Genomic DNA, 22,706 nt, shown 5'->3' on the forward strand with positions numbered 1-22,706 from the left:
GCATAGATACGATTGATAGGAAGAAACTTTTCCTCTTAGTGGAGGTGTCAGTAACCAGGGGGCATAGATTTAAGGTAAGGGGCAGGAGATTTAGAGGGGACTTGAGGAAAAATATTTTCACCCAGAGAGTGGTTGGAATCTGGAACACACTGCCTGAGGGGGTGATAGAGGCAGGAACCCTCACAACATTTAAGAAGTATTTAGATAAGCGCTTGAAACACCAAAGATTACAGGGCTATGGACCAAGTGCTGGAAAATGGGATTAGAATAGATAGGTGCTTGATGGCTGGCATGGACATGATGGGCTGAAGGGTCTGCTTCTGTGCTGTATAACTCTGTGATTAATTCAAGTTTTTTCGGTTCCTTTGTTTGTTCAAATTCAAGCCTCCTCATTTCTAAATCACGCCTCATTACCTCCAGCTGTGATTCATTAGTGTCAGGTATTACTTTCAACTTTAAATGCTGTGCTATCACTTCAACTATGGCAAGAATTTTCCTGTTGGTGTGTGGGGGGTGGGGCCCGCTTGCCGATGTGTAAAGTGACGCGGCATGACGTCGGGCGGAACTCCCATTGTCATCCCGCGTTATTTGCATTTTCAGGTCTGCGGGTGCACAGACGAGTCAGCTGTGTGCCTGCCAACCTGTCAATGGCCTATTGAGGCTATTCAGATAGCAATGAAAGCAATTAGTGGACCTACCCGTCCAACCTTAAGGTTGGTGGGCAGGTCGGGAGCGCTGGTGGCCACCTGAAAAAGCATAAAACCTCATCCACGGACAGGATGAGGTTTCATGACTGAATTTAAAAATTAAAATTAACTTTTACTTAAAAGTTATGTCCATGTCCCAAATCATGTGACATTGTCACATGAGGGGACATGGATGGTTAATGAAATTTTCCAAAGATTAATATTTTCCCTTTGGGAACCCTGAGGCAGCACATAGTCTCAGGAAGATCAGAGCGCTCCCTTGTGCACATGCCTTAATTGGCCCGCCCATGAAAAATGGTGGCATGGCACCGATCGGAGGGCCGCTCGCTCCCGCACTCTCGTGGTGATGGGGGCGGGGGGGGGGTGAAATTTTGCCCTATGTCTGCTTTCTTTATCCCTACAGGTAACATCAACTGCAACTTATCCACCAACTCTGTTAACTTACCCTTAGATACTTTTGTAACCAGAGTTATAGCTTCTACTTCCAAAAAATGTTTTAGCCATGGAAACAGCCATTTTTGCAGACTTAACACTTGAAAAAAAGACCCTCACACCAACTCCTGAATTCAAAGTCCTTCTAGTACTCATAACCTTAAGATTCACTAACTCCAAACCAATCAAGGAATTTCAAACATCCCACAAAGAGTCCCCGGTTAGTTACGATGCAGCAGATGGTTTGTGCCAGGCGGATCAAATCCACGAGGGAAACTTGATCATGCGGTCACATGATATTGCAATTTGTAGTTATTTCGAGATGCATGCCCTGAATTCAGTAGTAACAAGTCCACCAAGACCTGAGAGATTTTTTAGAAAACTATATTAAACATTTATTAAAAAAGAAAAGATTCCAAGCATATACATAGGCCTATAAATTGCTACTATAATAACTCCTAAAACCCCTAATTAATCTGTCCAGTTACACCCCTGTTAAGGCAACAGGAAACAAAAAAAAACATTTTAAATAGGTTCCAGCCAGTTAATACAATACCCTGGACAGTAGAATTCAAAATGGCTTTTCTTAGTTTGGGTTTCTGTAGACAGCAGCTTAATGCACAAATACTGGGGGGTTTTCACATTTCTGGTAGATATTACAATGCCTTCCCTGACAAATAGCCTCTTCTCCCTTTTAATGCAAATTCCATTGTTCCCATGTGTCTTTGGAACTTTACTTTCCTCATAATATAGATCTATTCGTGGTGCTAATATTGTCAGTAACCCTTGGGAAAAATAAACAGACTGCTTGTCCGAGTTTCTCTGGCTAGATGTAACATCCTACCATCTCTTTGAAATTTGAACTACCTTGATTTATCTAAAAATGCAAATTCTCCTCACCTCACATTCTAAAACTGCAGCCATGCTTATGTATTTAGCATTTCAAACCTATCTTCTTTTGATGAGTCAAAGCCTCCAGACCAGCTGTCTCCAATTCAATTAAATTCCCCACACACACAGGCAAACTATCCAAACCCCACTATTAACCTACTTTTACAATAAATCAGAATAATATTATAAGAGTTATTATATTTTCAGGACACGCCCGCCCACATCCCATGAATTTATGCAAAAAAGGCTTGAGCAGAGCATTAGCACTTGCATGGGCTGGTTGAGTTAAATAGCCTATTTCTATGGAGCATATCCTATGTAATTTAAGGTTTGCTATTTAAATTAGGTTTTTAACATTTGTATTTTGAAAAATGAATATGTGTATGGTGGGTGAAGGGATCTTTTGGTCTTCTCTGATGCTGCATTGATTGCAATGTATAAATAACCCCTACCTCTTTTTATTTTATTCTCAATCATATTTTGCCACTCATGTCTTTGGAATCACCCATAGAACCATAGAAAAGTTACAGCACAGAAGGAGGCCATTCGGCCCATCTTGTCCATGCCAGCCCAAGGACACCTAGGTGCGCTTTCTAACCCCACCTTCCTGCACCCGGCCCATAGCCTTGCTTACAGCACTTTAGGTGCAGATCCAGGTACTTTTTGAAAGAGTTTAAAGTTTCTGCCTCTACCACCAACTTGGGCAGCGAGTTCCAGACACCCACTACCCTCTGCGTAAAAAAGTTCTTCCTCATGTCTCCCCTACACCTTCTGCCACTTATCTTGAATCTATGTCCCCTGGTTCTAGAATTCTCCATCAAGGGAAACAATTTTATCCTGGCCACTCTATCTATTCCCCTCATAATTTTGTACACCTCAATCAAGTCACCTCTCAGCCTTCTTTGTTCTAAGGAAAATAACCTCAACCTATCCAATCTCTCCTCATAGCTACTCTTTTCTAACCCTGGTAACATTCTTGTAAACCTCCTGTGCACTCTCTCCAGAGCTATTACGTCCTTCCTGTAATGTAGTGACCAGAACTGCACACAATACTCCAGTTGTGGCCTCTCCAGTGTTTTATACAATTTCAACATTATATCCTTACTTTTATATTCTATACCTTTGCCAATGAAGGAGAGCATTCCATATGCCTTCTTTACAACCTTGTCAACTTGAACTGCTGCCTTCAGGGACCTGTGTACTTGTACGCCAAGATCTCTCACTTCATCTACCCCTCTTAGTATATTCCCATTTATTTTGTAATCCCTGTAACTGTTTGACCTCCCTAAATGTATGACCTCACACTTCTCTATGTTAAAATCCATCTGCCACTTTACCGCCCACTCCACCAACCCATCTATATCGTTTTGCAGATTATGGCTATCCTATACACTATCCACTACTTGGCCAATCTTTGTGTCATCTGAAAATTTCCCAATCGTGTCCCCCACGTTCACGTCCAAATTGTTAACACATAACACAAACAGCAAGGGTCCCAACACCGAACCCTGAGGAAAACCACTTTCACCCTTTTGAGATTATTTTGCAGAACAGCTCCTGGTGTGGCTAACTGGCACTGAAAGGACTTGTTTGCTCATTGAATGAAGTTCTTAAAGTGACAAAATGGCCAGGTTTGTCAGCCATTTCATTTGAGCATTTTATATTTTTTACTAGCACCCATATGCATAAATCATCCATTTTACCATTACTTCACTTAAATCTTTGAATGACTTTTGCCTGAATCCCAAAAACGGTTGGTTGGGATCAGGTCAGAGGTTAAAATGCAAACAGTCAGAACCAGGAATCCAAGATGCCTCAAACACACCCACTGTTGATTCTAACAGAGGTGGAACAAGGGATGATTGACCAATCTGCTCACTGGAAATTGGCTAATTATTTAAATATTACAATGAAGCTGCCTGCCTTCATTTTAAGACAACCTTTTTTAACTCATTTTTGTCGGGTTCCCAGCCTTCAGGAAAATTCCTTGTTAGCAAGGAGTGATTCCTGTAGGCCCAACAAGCTACCCATTAACCCAAACTGCCTCTTCCCAATCCTGCTGTCTGTGATCTGCCTGTTCTTCCCACCGCCCCATGGCCAATCACTATTGGACCTCTGCCTAACAATGTCTGTCTCATTCCTCTAATACACCCATCTGATCTCGTAGGTTTTGGCCTTATTAAGCAGGCCTCCCACCTGAAAAGCCTCCACCCTGTCCATCAGACTGCCTATGGGCAGGAACTCGGCAGAAAACCTTTAAAAGAGCCCTGCAGTTAAAAACTGCAGGACACTCAGGAAACCCATTCTTCTGCGTCCCATTTCCCCCATTCCTCAGCCTTGCAAAGTAGTCGCCTCTAGGCTAAAATCCAGACCTTGCCTCTTCTCCTTCTAACATGTATCCTGAAATGTCCAAATGTAAAATTTTTTGTCAGAACCGCAATGCCTTTTCTATAACGTTTTAAACATGCTTGTCAGTATGAGAGTAGCAATTAAGGATTGCACACATCACAATTGTATCTGATTCAGGTTCAAGCTCTACATGAGAGTGGTGACACCTGCTTTTCTGTCTATGCTTCCCAGTTCCATTCATGCTGACCGGCAAACAATTCAAATAGGATTGGTGCTAAACTCTAGTTAAAAATCCTCAATCACCGAAGTTGCATGACTTAACATAGCATTCACAAATGCACTTTAAGTGACATAATTCACAAAGATTGTGCTTTCTAAATGTAGCATTCTCCTCCCTCAGCTTCATGAGCAATGCCGAAGTAAGAGATTCTGAAGTACCTGAATGTCCGGGCTTATCGCTGCATTTTTTCCTTTATTTTTTGATGTGATGTGGGTTTTGCTGACAAGGCCAGCATTTGTTGCTCATCCCTAATTGTCCTTGAACTGAATGACTTAGTAGCCATTTTAGAGAGCGGTTAAGAGGCAGTCACATGTTGGCCAGACAGGTAAAGACGACAGATTTTCTTCCCTGAAGGACATTAGTGAACTAAATGGATTTTTACAACAATTGATGATCGTTTCATGGTCACTATTACTGAGACTAGCTTTCAGTTCCAGATTTTTAAAAAATTGAATTTAATTCCACTAGCTGCTGTGGTCAGATTTGAACCCATGTCTCAAGGGTGTTGGCCTGGGCATCTGGATTTTTAGCCCAGTGACGTTACCGCTAATGCCATCATTTCCATCTACCTCTTTGGCCTACTTACAGCACCAGAGGTGGCCACCGCCCCTGCAAGCACCGCCGATGTGCAGATCCTGGAGATGAATTAAGTCTCGCCTCACATTAAAGGGCTGTTGCCTGAAAAAATAAAGTGAGGTGCAGCAGCTATGTGAAGGCGGGCTCACCACCGACATTTACGTTGGGATGCGGGAAGCCTGCTCTCAGTGTATAATCCAGCCCCTTGTTTTAATTAGAGTGCTCTGATTTTAAGTAGTGCTGTTGAAAAAGTAGCAAGCGGTGCACAAGATTCCAAAGATGACAAAGTCAGTGTACTTTACTGGGTCTGCATTAAAAAGTGGTCCAGCCCTGGGTATTTTAGCACATTGCAGGTTGAGAGTTCAGCACTTATCTGTGAACCCCAGAGCTATAAAGCAAAAAAGATCTCTAACATTGCTAAAGGGAAGTGTTTGTTTACTTCTGACATGTTGATATTTCCCTTCAGTAAACTGGTTGAAATTTGGAGAAACACAAAATCAAATCCACAGCCCCAGGCTGAAATTTTCATTCCATATTTATGCATTTGATAGTTCTCAGCAATTTGTTTCTTATCATGATTCTATCTGCAGTTTTACTGAATATAAAAAGATTTGAGAAATTTACATACGTAAAACTAAGGTTAACTTTGGCTAATTCAACAACAATATAATTGCCTGTATTAGGACATAAAATGAGATAAATGTAGGTATGTTATTGTTTTGTGTGAATAACTTATGTTGCAGAACTACATGCAGTTTCTGGAGAATTAAATGTAACTGTTTTACAGTATAAGAATGTGGCGGCTACTAAACTAAATTTGACTTCACCTCTAGTGCAATTGATGTTGCTGAGCACTTTACGCTAAACCAGAGCACGGCTGAGGCGATCACCCTTAGAGAAGATATGTGCAGTATTCTTCACGATAATGGATTTGGTAAGGAGAGATGATAACTCTTTAAAGTTACTGCCTAACTAACTCAAGATCTGCAATTATATCTAGAAATTTCTCCATACAGTATGTAGTGAGTACATGACAACCCTTAGAATAAGCAAATATTTCTAACCGTTAGAGGCAGACATTAGACTGGGATGGTTGTAAATCATGCAACAGCAGCAATGACAACGTATGTGTGCTTCTTTGGTCGAAAACATCTCAAGGCATTTTACATTGCAGAAGGAGGGGATGATATGGTGAGGAGGGAGAGTGAAACACATAAAGAAATACATGTTAAGCCATTGGGGTGGGAGGGAGAGCAAAAGCGTTGAAATTTAGCAAAAATATTTGGTTAAAGAAGAGGGGAGAAATAAATGGTTTACTTCTTTCTCCTGATTTGGATTTTCCAGTTTAGAGTCTCTCATTGGTAATTCTGCCTGAAGGAAATCTCTGCTTTGAGGTAAAAGGAACCCCATTCCCTTTAGGGTGCTGTTCAACTGGCAGTGGTAATGGCAACCAAGAAATTTGCTAAATGATATGGTTGTGCTCCAGATACTGGAGTTGACACTGCTCTGTAAATACATATCAACTGTCATTGTGGATGAGGTCTTTCTGCTCACTCACTCGACCTTTGGAGGGGGATTTTACAGGCCCCGTCAGGCATGCTTGATTCAGGGGGTCACATAAAATAGGACTAGTGGCTAAAGCAGCACCTCTCCACCCACCCCTGAGCTGCCCCCCATAATATTGTGGGCAGGTAAGGCATCAGGCAGCCTGCCTGTCCTTAGGCCTACTGAGGCCCTTAACTGGCCAATTAATGGGCAATTACAGGCCGAATACTGCCTCCGCCGCCATAATATGGTTGGCAGCGGCTATCCTGCTTTTTCACCATCTGAGGTGAAACAGTGGGAAGGAGGGGTTACCTCCTTTGGTGGCTGCCCTTTGTTCACTGGGGGCAGACACCCAAAATGATACCTCGCCTTTGTGTTTCCTCCCTGGCCTCCAAAGCCCCCTCCCCTACGGTCCACAATCCTCCCTGTCCAAAAGCCCTGGGACTCACCTTTGAGTCCGGTCGCCATGATCTTCTTGTTGGGACTCCTTGTAGTCCCAGCAGCGCCCACTACTGAGTTCTGGCACTGCTGGGACTACTCAGTTGCCAGCCGATCAGATTGGCTGGCAGCTCACAAGGGAGGGATTTCCTACGCCTGAGGGGCGAAGCTCTATTCTCACCTCGTTAAGGCCACCCCCAGCATATTATCGCTGCGAGGCAACCTTAAGCAACTGACTTTTCTACTGGGGGGAGCAATATACCCTCCCATAAAATTCAGCCCCTGGAGTTGGTACCCATCAAAGCCTTATGGGATTGATTAGTGTCGGTGTTGGAGCCTGTACTTCAACATGAAATCCAAGTTCATATTGTAGCTTTCTATATTTTCTGAATGTGTTCTTATGTGGCATAACCTGTGTAGCCCATTTTGTGGAATGAATTAAAAAATCTAAGCGAACTCATCTCCCTTCACCATGGGGTGGGTTTTCATCTTCATATCTTGGTAATATGGCGGAGTGAATCATCAACCAGCTGTAGAATCTGCCTGATTTTTAACTTTATTAATTTTAGTGGAATGATAATTAGGCAGGTTCTATAAATTGCAGGCAATCTGCTGTGGCCAATACTACTCTGGCAATGATATGAAAACCTAGTTGTTTTTCTCAAGGGACTGAATTTAGCTCTTCTGTGAATCTTCCAGTTCCTTGAGCTAAAACTTCTTAAACAGAGCCTCTTCCCATGATAGGAGTAGTTTCAACCAGAAGAATTAGCGAACTTCAGAATCGTTACTTGAATAGATCAGCCTGTTAACGTGGCTGTTTTGAGATCCCATTCATAAATACAGCTTGCTCATTCTACTTCTCAAGCAAATCAAAGATGGGATGTAGACACTACTGTTTGTTTGCTAAAATGTCTTTAATATGTCAAATTGATCGAACAAAAATTTTTATGGGAGCCCAATCTAGGGCACATTTTTCTAGCATAGCTGTAACAAAAAGTTGGCAACATGGCTCAGCACCCTGCTTTGTTGCAGGAGAAAATGTTTCGTTAAGTGTCACTTCACTAGGGGCAGAATTTTGTCCTCGGATGGCCGCGGGCCCCACCGGCTCAGCGGTGGGAGGACAGCCAACCCCCGCCACCGCAACAGGGCCCGCTGCCATTTTGAGTAGGCCAGCCAATTAAGGCCCGCCCAGTGGCCTGTTCCTGTGCAGGGGGTGGAGGGATTCCCCATTTGTCAAAGTGCGCTCTTTTGCGCATGCACACGAAAGAGCACACTGCTCCCTGAGGCAAAGTCCTGTCTCAAGAAAATTCATGACAGGTAAGAAAAGTCAAAAAATAGAAAAATTAAAAAATTATTAACATGTCCCTCTCATGTGACAATGTCAGAGATGGGACATGTTAATAAAAATGACATAAATTTTATTAGATTTTTTAAAAACGGACGTAAAACTTCATCCCGCCAGTGGATGAGGTTTCTTGCTTTATCAGAAGCCCGCTGGGGCTCCTGGCCTGCCCACCAGCCTTAAGATTGGATGGGCAGGTCTTTAATTATCTTAGTTAGCCTGTCAATGGCCTTAATTGGCCATTAACAGGTCGGCGGGTGGACAGCTGATTTCGTTGTCTGCCCACCTTCCTAAACATTTAAAGGGACCGGGATGACATCGGGGGTTCTTCCCGATGTCATCCCGTGTCATTTTCTCGTTGGCGAGCGGGCCCCGCCCCCAAATTGCTGACGGGAAAATTCAGGCCTAGGTCTTTTCTTGCCGACCTTAAGGCACACTGGAGAGGATCTGCAGAACTGTCTTTATACCTTTACTTATTCTGTTTGCACACATAATAACAATCACTAAATTCAAGAAGGGTTTAATTCTGGTGATTTGATTGTGTGACAAGAAAGCTGGCTAATGCAAGTATTTATTTCCTTAAATTTATCTACCCCATTATGGAGCTGCCCAGTGGCCAGTATTGTTTCTTCAAAAGGCAGTACCAAAATACCACAGAACCATCCCAGTGGCCCCTCTCTCCCTCTTTCCTGCAAGTAACTTAGTGATACTATTTGCGTTCTCCTTTTGAAAACCACATTCGTATTCTATCAGAGTCTACAGTAAAAGGCAACAATAAATTACAGACATTAAAACATCCTAAAGGAGATAATCCTTTTTGTTTTTCCTCATTATATGCCTCATCATTTCCTCATTGGCCAGGACACTGAGGAGACCACACTATCTCAGTTTAATGTCCTAAAGAAAGATAGTGCCCCTGATAGTGCAGCACTCCCTCAGTACTGCATCAAAGTGTCAGCCTAGATTACATGCTCAAGTTTGTGGAGTGGGACTTGAACCCACAACTCTCTGACTTGAGAGCCAACTGGGAAGGTAATTAAATTTCTATTAATAAACTTCAAAAGCGAGTTTAGTTGGGCAATTCTTGTTCATCTTATAGCAGGTAGGTATTTTGTCGCAAAAAATAGCAGCTGAAGTAGCCATTTGGCCCTTTAACCCTATTGCTCCATTCAACAAGATTGTGGATGAACTATTTCAACTCTGCCTTCCCGTATTGCTTAATTCCCTTATTACTGAAAAACCTATTGACCTCTGTCTTGAATATGCTTAACAACTGAGCACCCACAGCTCTCTGGGGTAGAGATTCCAAAAATTCACAACCCTATGGGCAGAATTTTGCTGTCGGCAAGCAGATGGCGGGGCCCGCTCGCCGACGGATAAAATGACGCGGGTTGACGTCGGGTGGAACCCCCGACATCATCCCGCTCAATTTAAATTTTCAAGAAGGCGGGGGGCGCAGCAAAATCAACTGTGCGTCCGCCGACCTGTCAATGTCCAATTGAGGCCATTGACAGGATAATTTAAACAATTAAAGGACCTGCCCGTCCAACCCAGGAGCCCCGGCGGCAAATAGAGAAAACATGAAACCTCATCCAGTGACGGGATGAGGTTTCATGCAGGGTTTTTAAAATTTTAATAACGTTATTGTGTAAATTATGAACATGCCCCAACTCATGTGACATTGTCACATGAGGGGTACATGTTAGGGAAGTTTTTTTTCTGTTTTTAATATTTTTCAAAGTGAAAGCGATCTCCCTTTTAGGGAATCCCCCCACATAGTGCTTCCCACCAGTGGGTGACAGTGTCACATGAGCTGGGACATGTCAATGAATTTTTAAAATAATTTTTATTGAATTTTAAAACACTTCATGAAACCTTATCACGCCCATGAAAAATGTGAAGGCCGCTTGGGCTCTTTGCCTGCCCGCCAACCTTAAGGTTGGACAGGCAGCTCATTTAACCGTTTTAATTCGTTTTTAACAGGCCTTAATAGGCCTTTTGACAGTTTGGCGGGCACGCAGCTGAGTCGGCTGTGCACCCACCGAACTGAAAATCTAAATGACACGCGGTGACATCGGGACACCCGCCCAATGTCATTTACGCATCGGTGAGTGGGCCCCGCCCCTGCTTGCCGACTGGAAAATGCTTCTGCTCGTCTCCTCAGTTTCTCCTCATAGGACAATCTCGTCATCCCAGGAACCAGTCGGTGGATCTTCGTTGCTCTCCCTCTAGGACAAGTGTGTCCTTTCTTGGGTAAGGAGACCAAAACTGCACACAGTACTGTAATGAACACTCATCTTCACTGCTAATCCTACTCGTAGCTCACTTGGGCTTTTAAAGTGCAGAAAATGTCTGTGTTCTCAGAATTGCTATGACTTCACCATATTGTTTGTGTCCTTTTGTTTTTTAACAAAACACAATTTTGTAAGTACTTGTTGTTTTTGCCAGGTGATGATTATGGAATGTTAAGTCATAATGGTACATTGGATGACAATCTGATGAGCACCAGTGAATCCATTTTTGCTCAAACACAAGAAAATAATTCCCATAATTCTGCAAAAGAAACATTTGCATTAAACGGTGATAAAAATAGCTTTCATAATGATGGATTTGGAGATGAAGGAGCAGCTTATATGTTAGGTATGTTTCATTTTTTAAAGCATCTTAAGCTATTCTTTTCATTCATTCGAATGTTAAAATGTTTTGTTTGCTTAATCCATTTCTTGATCTATAATTGTTATCTTAACTTTTCTGATTTTGTCTGTTCAAGGAATGTGATAATGTTCTAGTGTAAAACTCCCAATGGAGTAACTTTAACTTTTATCATCTTGCAAAAACCAAGTATAAGGGAACCAACATCCCCTTCTATACCTCAAACAAAACAGAAAATGCTGGAAAATCTGAGCAGGTTTAACAGTATCTGTGGAGGGAAAAAAGAGTTAACGTTTCAAGTCTGTATGACTTTTCTTCAGACCGGACTCAAAACATTAACTCTGTTTTTCTCTCCATAGATGCTGTTAGACCTGCTGAGTTTTTCCAGCATTTTCTGTTTTTGTTTCAGATTTCCAGCATCTGCAGTATTTTGCTTTTGCTTTCTACACCTCACCTGATTTTCTTTTCTGAAATACACAAAATTTGGGTAGCACAGGAACATTAATTTTTCAGGCTAGCTGTATGTTATATTAATACATACATTGTGTCAGGTTTATTTGTACTGTGATTTGCTATCCAGCTGTAGAGTAGCCTGTTGTAAGATTTGGACAGATGTTGGGAAATCATTTTTGCATAAAACCACTTGTGTGAATTGTATTTGAGTTGTGAATATTTGTATGATGAGCATGCGATGTAATGGTGAAAGGAGTATTGACTGCAGGTTGTACTGTAAAGTTATAGTCTCAAAACATTTAGCTTGTTTGTAATTTATTGGCCTACACCTGGATCATTTGTCACACTTCTTTCTGTTGCTCACTGTAAGGTGCAGAACTATAATTATCATGAACAAGTGGATCAAACATCTTCACTGTGAAACATCCAATAAGTAAATGTACTTAAATTTCCAATGTTATACTCACTGATCTTATAAATCACCCACCTTAAGATACAGGGTTTGAGTTTGGCCCAAGACCAAACCTATAGGAATGCATTTTGTCCCATTTTTGGCCTCCTGAGGACCAAATCGTCTGATTATGTGGTGTGGTTTCACTGTAGTAGGTCATTCAAATTATTTTTTGTCATATACCTAGCTCTATGAAGCTACATGCTCCCCTGCCCCCACCACATTCTCCCATAATTCGTATTAAATATTTTTTTCTTGAATCAAAATTTGCAGAGTCAATGCCTTAGCAACAGTTGATTACAGTATTATGGGTGCGAGATATGCTGGGATATCCTGTCTCCCTATTTTTTGGGTAGGGCAGAAATTTGCTTGTGTATGCTCTCTGATATGTTCCCACCTAGTTCTGTGTCTGCAATCTGCTCCACCCACCCCCCCACCCCGCCTCACCACCACCCCAAATACACAATTTCCTGCTGCATTGGCCCAGTGTAGAGCACACTTATCTATAGATGCATGGGGATGTGAATATAAGATGCAAGTTAGGGAAGTACGTCTTCCAAAGTATTTCCTGCTTTCTTTTTGCAACATTAGTCTTTGACATTGAGCATTATTGTGGCCTAAGGGGGAGGGCAGCTCCTCATGTACTGATGGACAGACCCCATTAATTTAGCCCCTTTTGCAATTGACATGGTGACTGCCTACCCCTTTGCTACAGTGACAAAACTTCACCCCAAACTGATAGGACTCCCTAGCAGAAGCTGGGGAGCTGTTATTTACACTCTGCCAATATGCATTGTTCAGGCTTACACAAGGGCCAGGATTTTCCCGTCGGCTAGTGGGGGGGTGGGGGCCTTACCAACGCGTAAGATGACGCGCTATGACGTCGGGCAGAATTCCTGATGTCACTGCGCCCCATTTAAAATTTCAGGTAGGCGGGGGCTCAGCAAAATCAGCTGTGCACCCGTCGACCTGTCAATGGCTAATTGAGGCCATTAACAGAGCCATTTAAGTAATTAATGGACCTGCCCGTCCAACCTTAAGGTTGGCAGGTAGGCCAGGAGCCCTGGCAAGCATTAGAAAAAGCATGAAACCTTATCCATGGGTGGGATGAGGTTTCATGTAGGTTTTAAAAAATTTAAAGTGTTTTGAAAAGTTATGGACATGTCCCAACTCATGTGACAGTGTCTCATGAGGGGACATGTCAAGGAATTTTTTTTTCTATTTTTAATAGCTTTTAATGTACAGCTGATCTCCCTGGGGCAGCACTTCTGCCCAAGAACAATGATCACTTGGTGAAGTAGCATAGGTGTATGTCAGCATACCCCAGTGAAGGAAGAGAAGGGGAGACAAGTAACAGGATAGAGAAAAATAGATTATTAAAATGACTTGATAAATTTTCATCAGGTAAACAAATCTGAGAACTTAAGCTATGATCCTGCTTCCTGCTCCACAGCTGTCCGATCCCTTGTCTGGTTTGGATGTGGCAAAGGTTGGCATCCCTAGATGAACTAAAGTAAACCTTGCATCTTTATAACAGCACTCGTGTTTGATTATCCCTTTGTCAAGTGGGTTTATCCAGTCTGTATATAATGCTTTGCCTAATTGATGATGTGGTATAATTACAAACCCATTATTTAAGAAGCAATCCCATAGAAATAAATTAATTCATTGTGAATAGATATGTATTTAAATGACTTATAACGACTAAGGGAACTTTCATTTAATTTTCAGAGGAGCTTCTTAGTGGCGAAGCTGAAAATGCTTTTGTGGATTTTGCAGATACTAAGGGAAGCATTGCTAACGATCTACCCAATAAAAAGCTACGAACTAATATAACTGGTATGAACTTTTATAATGTTTGAAGTGAAAATTCATGCTATGCAATAGTATGCTCCATGTTAGTTCTCTTTAGCTTTGAAGGTTACAAAGCTAAAAAGTTCAACTGTAATGAAACCATTTTGTAAGCTAGTGATTTTGACATGTTTGATCCAAAGATGAAAGGAACATAGGAACAGGAGGCCATTCAGCTCCTTCAGCCTACCCAGCATTCATTTGGAGTCATGGTTGATCTGTACCTCAACTCCAATTATCTGATTTGTTTTCATATCCTTTGTTTAATACCCTTACCTAACAAAAATCTCACCCAATTCCAAAAATTGGGTTAACTTACATGAAATGAAAGATTTAAATCATTGCAGTTTCCTTTAATCTAAATCTCACACTTGTATACTGAATTTTTGTGTTAGCGGGTGAAACCCTCCATGTCACTGTTGGTGCTTTGCACTTATTAAGTTGGTTAACCTGTTCATTTCAATCCACTTCTTTGGTGTCGGTGCGAACACGTTCAGGTTTTCTGTATGTATTCATCTTATTTGGATGGAAAGAGAAGAGGCAAAGGATGGTTCCCTGGTAGGTGGCCTTGCAGCAGACATGAACAAGTGGCACCTGTCATTAGTCTCCAGGCTGAGGCGCACTAACATGGATTTGTTTGAGGAACTCTGTCTTTATGTACTGTGACTCACAATGGTGGCAGTATATGAATTGTATGACTAGCTGAAACCTGACCTCCAGTTAAACTGCCTTACATGCCAATTACTTTAATAGGTATTACGGTACTTGACTGTTGCCTGAAGCATAAAGATTATGATGTCTACATTGTAAGATATTCCACTGAGGTACCATCAGTTGACCTAGAAAGAAATGTGTAAAATTGACCTCTTGAAGACCTGAAGACCCTATGGAGCGCAGACAGTACATCAGTATAACACCCATGAACATCCCCTGTGTACAGATGCAGTAATCTGCATGCAACTACTGGAATCATTATGTGTGCTGCGGCACTGCTTCCAAGGGAACACCTAAAAGATAAAGGGAATACTTAGGTGTTTTTGATTTATTTTTACATTTCATTGTCTTACTAGGTGATTCAGATGTTCCTGATCCTTTGCTTCAAGCAGAAAGTACTCTATATGATCAAACAACTCTGCTGCTCAATGAAGAGGAGGGCTTTGCCTTACAGCCAGTTGATACTACTGGTTAGTTTTATTCCTCTTCATCTATGAAGCACATATTTCTGAAAAAAGAGACATAATGTCGAAGTTCCCCTCCCTCTTTCTCCCCTCTCTCCCTCCCTCTCTCCCTAAACTCCTTCCTTCCTCCCTCTCTCCCCCTCCCTCTCTCTCTCCCCCTCCCTCCCTTTCTCTCTCTCCCTTCCTCCCTTTGAAAACAGTGGAGACAGAGAATGTGAATAAAGATGTGTCAAAACTAGTGAGGTACATTCTGCACTGTGTGTTATTTATTGATTTGTCAAGTCAAAAGAGTGAGATGTTTAAACTTGTGCACTGGAAGGGAACATGTGAAAGTTGATGACTTCTGATCTTCAGCAGTAAAAGAAATTACACAACTCTGCTGTATTAAGAAAGCTCATAAGACAAAGGTTTTTTCTTCATTCAGTGAGAAGTTATACTCTAATTGGGAAGAGGAGTGTGCAATAGTTGCCCATTGCAAAAAAAAAATTCTCAAGATGCAAGAATCTTTCTTAAACAATGCAACATTGGCATACTGAGAATCAAATGTGCAGTTATTGTGAAAAGTTTTATTCATTAACCAAAGTACTCTTAGGAAATAGACTCAGAACAGCCTAGTTTAGATGACTTGGTATTCTAAAATTAATTTGACAACTTGCCCCTGCTGCTAATTCATACTGGTATGTTTCTTGTTCTTCGTTGAAGTCAAAAGAGAGCTCTTGCAAAATAAGATAAAACTGACATGTTAAGAGACATGCTTTGACACAATGTAGCTAGCTACCCTTGAGGGAGACACGAAACAGAGTCCTGGCTGAGTTTAGTGAATCTGCGCCGGTTTTTAGTCATAGTGGCCTAACCATGAAGAAGCCTGTGGGGCCCAAGGGTGGCTCGGTGTGGCTGTAAGGCTGTTAGAAAGGCCAGGTTTCAGAGTGTGAGTGGGTGGGGCAAGAGGGGGCTTAAGAAGAGGGGCTGCTGTTCTTGTGAGTTGGGGATGTGGGAAGAGGAACGGCTGAGTGTGTGGGGAGAGGTAGGTTGGGAAGAGGGGCTTGTGAGTGAGTGAGTCGGTGTGGGAAGAGGAACGGCTGAGTGACTGAGTGAGTTGTGGGAAGGGGGCTTGGGAAGAGGGTTGTGTGTGTAGTTGGGGGAGGGATGCTGATTGCAATGTGCGTAGTGTGTGTGGATGAGGATGTGAGAAGCTTCACTGAGTAGGCTTCACATACGAGTTTATAAAATAATATTTTTATAAAGTACTTTGAAAACATAGACTTTCATTTTTATATGATGTATTATTATATGTTGATCTATAATACACAAACTTCAGTAATTATATACTTAATGTTACTATGCTGCTTTATTGCTTTGTTCGAGCTTGCTCCCCATTTTGTGTTAGTGACTTTATTCAGGATGTTGTTTTGTGTGCTCACTTTTGCTTTTGTCTTTTCGATGTGGTTCTTGAAGGTGAGGCATCTGTCAAGGGTGACTCCTAAGTAGATAGGTCATTCAAAGGTGTCACTAAGCAAATGGGGATATACCACCTGCCCGACAACTTGTGAACGTGGAACTGAGCCACAGACTATGCAACATATCCTGCAATGTCTATCGCGAGAGGTACCCTGCATTGTTGCAGATCTTGCTGATTACAACAACAAGGCGCAAAAATGTGTCCAGTTCTGGCTGGGCCATGTATAGACTGTCCGTGGACATGATAAGAAGATTGCTGTTTTACTTTTGCTGATGTCTGGGCTCGTGTTAATTTTCAAGAGTTTTTTTATAAATTGATGTGGGTGTCATTGGCAAGGCTATTGCATGACTCTAATTGTCCTTGAGAAGATGGTGGTGAGTTAAAATGGGGTCACATTGGAAAATAGTTTGTGAATCATTGCCATAGTCTTTTGCTTCACTTCGCATGTATATAATCCAGTTCTGTTATTAGTATGGACTTTATCCTGTACTACATGCACTAACTGCACTGAATTCTGAGGTCATTCTGGTGATTTGATATAAATGCATTGGCCCACTGCCTTGACAGTAATAGAAGGCAAGCAAAGGGAAAATGTTTATACTCTCTTGAAGTCGAGTAATTCCACCAATTTCAAGTGGCTTAGAAGCATTGGCATTCATTACAGATCGTAAAAAGTGCTATAATTACTGTACATTATTCCTTGTCTCAAAATGTTTTCAGATTATTTTGTCTTCGGCCACTAATTTTCCAACTTTCTTATCCTTGCCTCTCTTATCCTTGAAACCGTTGCTTCTTCAATTCAGGGTTTGATGAGTTGAATTACATAAACCATCTTTTTGACATTCAGGCTCATAACCCTCATCCTGATCTTGCCTCATTCCAATTTCCTTCTGCCCTTGAGCTTCAGGGTGAGAGAATTTGAGAATTGCCTTGACTATAGTTTCTCAGGAGGACAGGATGACTACATCACTGAATAACTAGGAAATTCTAGGGATAAACAGAAGGATGGGATTTTTTTTTTTGTAGATGAACCTGCAGACAAATAAGTAATTTTTTTGCTTCACTTGGTACAGGCAAAAACAAACAAACCACTGAACTGTTAACCAATTGTGACTGGAAAACCTCACAACCTGGCAAAAATAGATAGCTTTAGTTGGGTGCCAAAACAGTCTTATACAGGTGGAGTATCCTTTATCTGAAACCCTTGGTACCGATTGCATTTTGGATTTCAGATAATTCTGGTTTTTGGATACCGCAAATTGGCTTAGGCCTACTTACATTGCAATGGCTGAAGCCTATGCTAGCTATAGTCTAAAGTAAATTAAATGACTATAAGGTTGATGAGGTTTAAAAAAATGCAGTTTTTGGGTGTGTTCGGTTTTCAGACTTACGGATAAATGATCCTCGACCTGTAGTATCATTTGGTGAATAATAACTTTGTATCGAGTGTACTCCAGGCTATACAAGATATCCCAGTAATGGTAATCTATCAAATATTTGATCCCATGGAACACAAGATTTACCTGGAATTGCTGGTTTAATTTTGCCTTACCAAGCATGTCTCTAAGACATAGCGTTCTGGACACTTAGACCTGGATTTTCACGGAGTCATTGGAGACTCAGCGGACCTTTAAAAATGGTGAGTGGGACGAGGATGTTGAAGTCCTGCGCCTATTTCCAACAGATCAAATTTTTCTCAGAAGGGGAAAGAGGGTGGGAGGGTGTGACTCACACATCAGGGAAACCCAAATTCAGCAGGGCTATTTGAGCGCAGTGTTGAGTTCATACAGGCCCCATTTTTTGGCTGTTGCAAGGGTCTTAACCTGCATTGTGGGTGTCTCAAATTTTTAGAGTAGACATACATGCTTTTGAAGGGAGGATAAGGTCAGTATAACTGCCATTTTGTGAAATTATTTAAATCCCCAGCCTTTTAAAAATTATGAAAAGTAGGCTGCCATTGTCAATGAGAGTTGAAAAAGCTCTGTTCTAGTGGCTACAACAACTGTTGTGTTGATATTTCCCCAGAGGCTATCATTGTGAATGCCTGGCCACTTTCCACAAGCTATAATTATCTCAGTGGGTGGGGGAGGAGGTTATGAATAGGAGTTTGTATTTTTATAAGGGATTAAGCACTTGAGATTTAGAAGTTTTAAATGGGATTTCATGAAAGTTTTTTTTAATATAGTGAAGGTTGTAATAGATATTTAGACTTTGAATTTATTTAATCTGAGATGACCCCTGAGGTCTGCTGTGAGGGCAGGGTGGGTATGGGTTGGCATTAAGTTAACATGGGGCTATACAGGACAATGGGATGGGGGCATGAGTTGGCAGTAAGATGTCATGTGGGCTATAAGGGGCCATGGGGGTGGGGGGGGGCATGAATTGGCATGGAGGCAATGAGAGGCTGTGTGGGATGGCATGGGGAATGGATCAGATGAGTGGTAGGTCGTGAGGGGTTAGGGCTAGAGGGTCCAAAATTTAACAAAACAAGTGGGACAAAGTCCCAGAGAACCTAGGCGTTTTAACCAGCCTACCTTGGCACTCGACTGTCCGTATGGTTGCCTCCGATCTATTTTGGGGGGCGTGGTGGGCCTGACTCTCTCCTGCACCTACCACCCCATGACAAAAACTGCATCTGACAGGGCACTTTCTACTGAGGTGAGTCTGTCGTGTTGACAAATTTCCCAACACGAGCTACCCACCGCGGTAGCAAAAATCCGCCCCTTAATATTTAATGGCACGTTTCTAAAGAATGTCCAAGGACAGAGAGACCTGGGTGTTCTTGTGCAAAGATCTTTGAAGGAGTTAGGACATATTGAGATGGTAGCCTTGGGCTTCATTAATAGAGGCATTGAGTCCAAAGAGGAAAGCTGAAACTTTATAAAGCTCTAATTAGGCCATAACCAGAGCGTTGCTTCCAGTTCTGGTCACCACACTTGAGGAAGAATGTGAGTGCTTTTGAGAGGGTGCAGAGGAGATTGAACAGAATAGTCCCAGGCATAAGGGAATGTACCTACAAGATTAGGTTGGAGAAACACAGGCTGTTCTCCTAGGAACAAAGAAAGTTGAGGGGAGGGCGATGTACGAGATCATAACAGGCTTATAAAAGGTAGACAAAGATAAAGTCCTTGTCTCCTAGTCCTTGTATCATCAGCCAGCGGGAACAGCTTAAGTTCTCGGGTAAGAGATACAGGGGAGATGTGAGGGAAAAGTTGTTACGCAGCGAGTGGCAATGACCTGAAACTTGCTGCTTAAAAGGCTGGTGGAAACGGAGACAGTCAGTGCTTTCAAAATGAAATTAGATAGGCACTTGAGGGAAATAAACTTGCAGGGCTGTGTGAATCGAGGGGGGGAATGGGACAGATTGGATTGTTCTACAGAAAGCTGGCATGGACTCAATGAGTCAAATGGCCTCCTTCTGAGCCATAATGCCTGTATGGTAAGTACAGCAGTTTGTTCTTGCCAGTCTCATCATTGATGACACCCCAAAGAAAATGGGCTGGGTTTTCCTTAATCTTCCCTAAGAAGGCCAGACTAGAATTTTATCTTGCTAACCTGACCTCTCTAATGGTTATGTGATGAATACCTAGTTCATAGTTCATATTAACATTTTAGAGGTAATGTTTAGTTCTGGGAATTGTTATGATTCATGGCGAGACCCCCAAACTTTTGATAAGATCTGGTTAGGGACCAATAACGTTTTGTTTAAAGTAGACAAAGCTTGAGATTCAAGACCCTTAGTCAATAAAGCTACAAGATTCCACGAATTTTCAGCAAACAAAAATAAATTTTACTATAAGATAAAACAATTCCTACTACTTACCGTGAATGTGAGAGTATAAGGTACATGTGAATTAACAAGCCAACTGTGGTTGAACATGCCACACTACACAATAATTGGCAGATGTGACCAAGACAGAGTCCATGAATTTCTCAAAAACCCACCTAGATGTCAGTAACATTGGCCAGGAGTTTACAGTCAGTGTGCGGGGCGAGCCTGACATACTGCACATAAAATCACATGCGATGATGTCGGGTATGCTTCCCGATGTCATTGCTCAATCTTGCGACGTCATCACGCAGTCTCGCAATGTATCGTTCGGCGGGCACACGCCAGAGTCAGCTGTGCACCCGCCAATAATTGAAAGGCTTATTAAGGCCATTAACGAAGTAATTAGTTTCAAGTTTACACTGCCCAGCCAACCTTACGGTTGGCGGGCAAGCGTAAAAGCCAAGTGGCCTTTACGGTTTTTAGGAAACCTCATCCATGAGCAGGATGAAGTTTCCTAAAGCTCTTAGGAATTAAATAATTTTGAAAAATGAAAACATGTACCATCTCATGTGACTGTGTCACATGAGGGGACATGTTTCATTAAATTTTTATTGCATTCATTTATTTCTTTCAAAAGTGCTTCAATCTCCCTGAGGCAGCTCCAGGCTGGACTCAACTCTCCCTTCTCCCCCTGCCCGCACAAGTAGCACTCAATGCTACCACTCACATATTACACTGGGTGGGCCTTAATAGGGGAAAATTCAGGCACTGAGTCAACCAATCTCACTGAAATTCTGTCTCTCTCACGAGAGATTCCAGTCTTTACCTTTGAAGTTCTCTTCTTGGAATTCTCTCCAAATGTGCTCCAATTCGAACGACTTCAATAATGGCCCATCTCACAGAGTTTCAATCTCTTCTCCCAAGATTCCCTTCCCATGGATCCCCGAGCCTATACTCAAGCACCAATCTACAAGCACAGTTTCAGCTATTAAGCTGAGCCAAGCAGAACACTACTGTTCCAAAGGGGTACATTTGTCCTGACGGCCCGCAGTACGGATTCACCAACCTTCGGCTGCCTTCTTGGACCTTCAGTGCTTCTCCTGAGCCCTCTTCAATTACCAGACTTGGACAGCATCAACAATGACCCAGCTTGCAGAGTTTAAATCTCATCTCTCGAGATTTGTTCTCCTGGATACCCAAGTATACAATCAAACACCATAACTTCACATCTTTGGCTGCATCGAGCAGAATGCTGCTGCTCCAAAGGAGTACCCTTGCCCCACTGGCGCACAGCATAAAGTATTCAGCCTTTGGTTGCCTTCTTCACTTAAGGTCTGCTTCCTGCAGCCCTTTTCCTATTTGGAGCCTGTTTCTCTGCCTCTGTTTTTCCCTTATCCGGGGCATGTTACTGTCTGCTGTCTCTCTCTCCCCTATCTGGGACTTCTTTTTGGGACCTCTCCCTGTCTGCTCTTTCCTTTTTGGGACTTCTCCCTGTCCCCTGCCTGGCAATGGCACTCTGCACCCAGCCACCTGACCTGGGTTTTTGTGCCTTTTTATTCTCACTCTTTATGCACAGGTGAGCTGGGCCTGTCCTAGGCCTGAAGAACATTCAAATTGCAGAACTGCTGAGTTGTGCATGTGCAGCCCACTGTCAGGCTCTGCCTGCGCAGAATGTTTGAGGTTTGTCGGGACTTGGAGTTCCTGATCTTCAAGCCCAACAAAGTAAGTTTGGTTTTCATAACAGAATATTAAAGTTTACTTGTAGAAAATGGGATAATATAACTATAGTAGCTTGGAGTATATTACACTTAAAAGGTTGGGGCCATATTGACTTTTGAGGTTAATGACTAGAAAGGTAAGAACCATAAAACAGCAGGTGGGCTTAATTAGCTGAAGAGCTGGAGACCAGATGTCTACACTGCTTGCAAAAAAGTGCAGTCCAGAGAAATGTTTTGTTTTGGGAGCTACAGCTAAATTAGTTTAAAAGCGTTCAGTGAACACTGAAAGGCTACATCATCATGGAGATGGGTGGAGCTTAAGAAGGTTCTCTGGCTTCAATTTATCTGTGTGTTTGCTGGGAGAGTGTTTTCTGAAACAGGGGAAGATGCTGGATACCAATATGGTGCTGCTGTTAACAGGCTCCAGGCAGGTAAGGCTCAGAAAGGTCCTAGAGAGCTGAGAAGGTGACATCAGGCCACTGGTTCTATGCCAGGCGGTTAGGGCTCAGAGAAGCCCTGGGAACCATGTATAGCTCAGTGCAGCCAGGAGGTTGGAGAAGTGCCAGCTTAGTTAAGTTAGCAGCCTCCAAAAGAGTTGGAATTGTGCCGGTA

At 42.3% G+C, this 22,706-nt stretch overlaps 1 protein-coding gene across 1 annotated transcript in view; it reads left to right on the top strand.

The window, feature by feature from the left end:
* Positions 1 to 22,706, top strand: part of LOC121287245 (double-strand-break repair protein rad21 homolog) — an 82,061-nt gene that overhangs the window by 17,100 nt on the left and 42,255 nt on the right. The window contains exons 4-7 of the mRNA XM_041204944.1: positions 6,069 to 6,169; positions 11,009 to 11,200; positions 13,848 to 13,955; positions 15,038 to 15,151. Coding sequence (XP_041060878.1) covers positions 6,069 to 6,169; positions 11,009 to 11,200; positions 13,848 to 13,955; positions 15,038 to 15,151 — 515 coding nt within the window. The remainder of the gene's footprint in view (positions 1 to 6,068; positions 6,170 to 11,008; positions 11,201 to 13,847; positions 13,956 to 15,037; positions 15,152 to 22,706) is intronic.

The sequence above is a fragment of the Carcharodon carcharias genome, chromosome 14 (genome assembly GCF_017639515.1).
Source record: "Carcharodon carcharias isolate sCarCar2 chromosome 14, sCarCar2.pri, whole genome shotgun sequence".
NCBI classification, from domain to species: Eukaryota; Metazoa; Chordata; class Chondrichthyes; order Lamniformes; family Lamnidae; genus Carcharodon; species Carcharodon carcharias.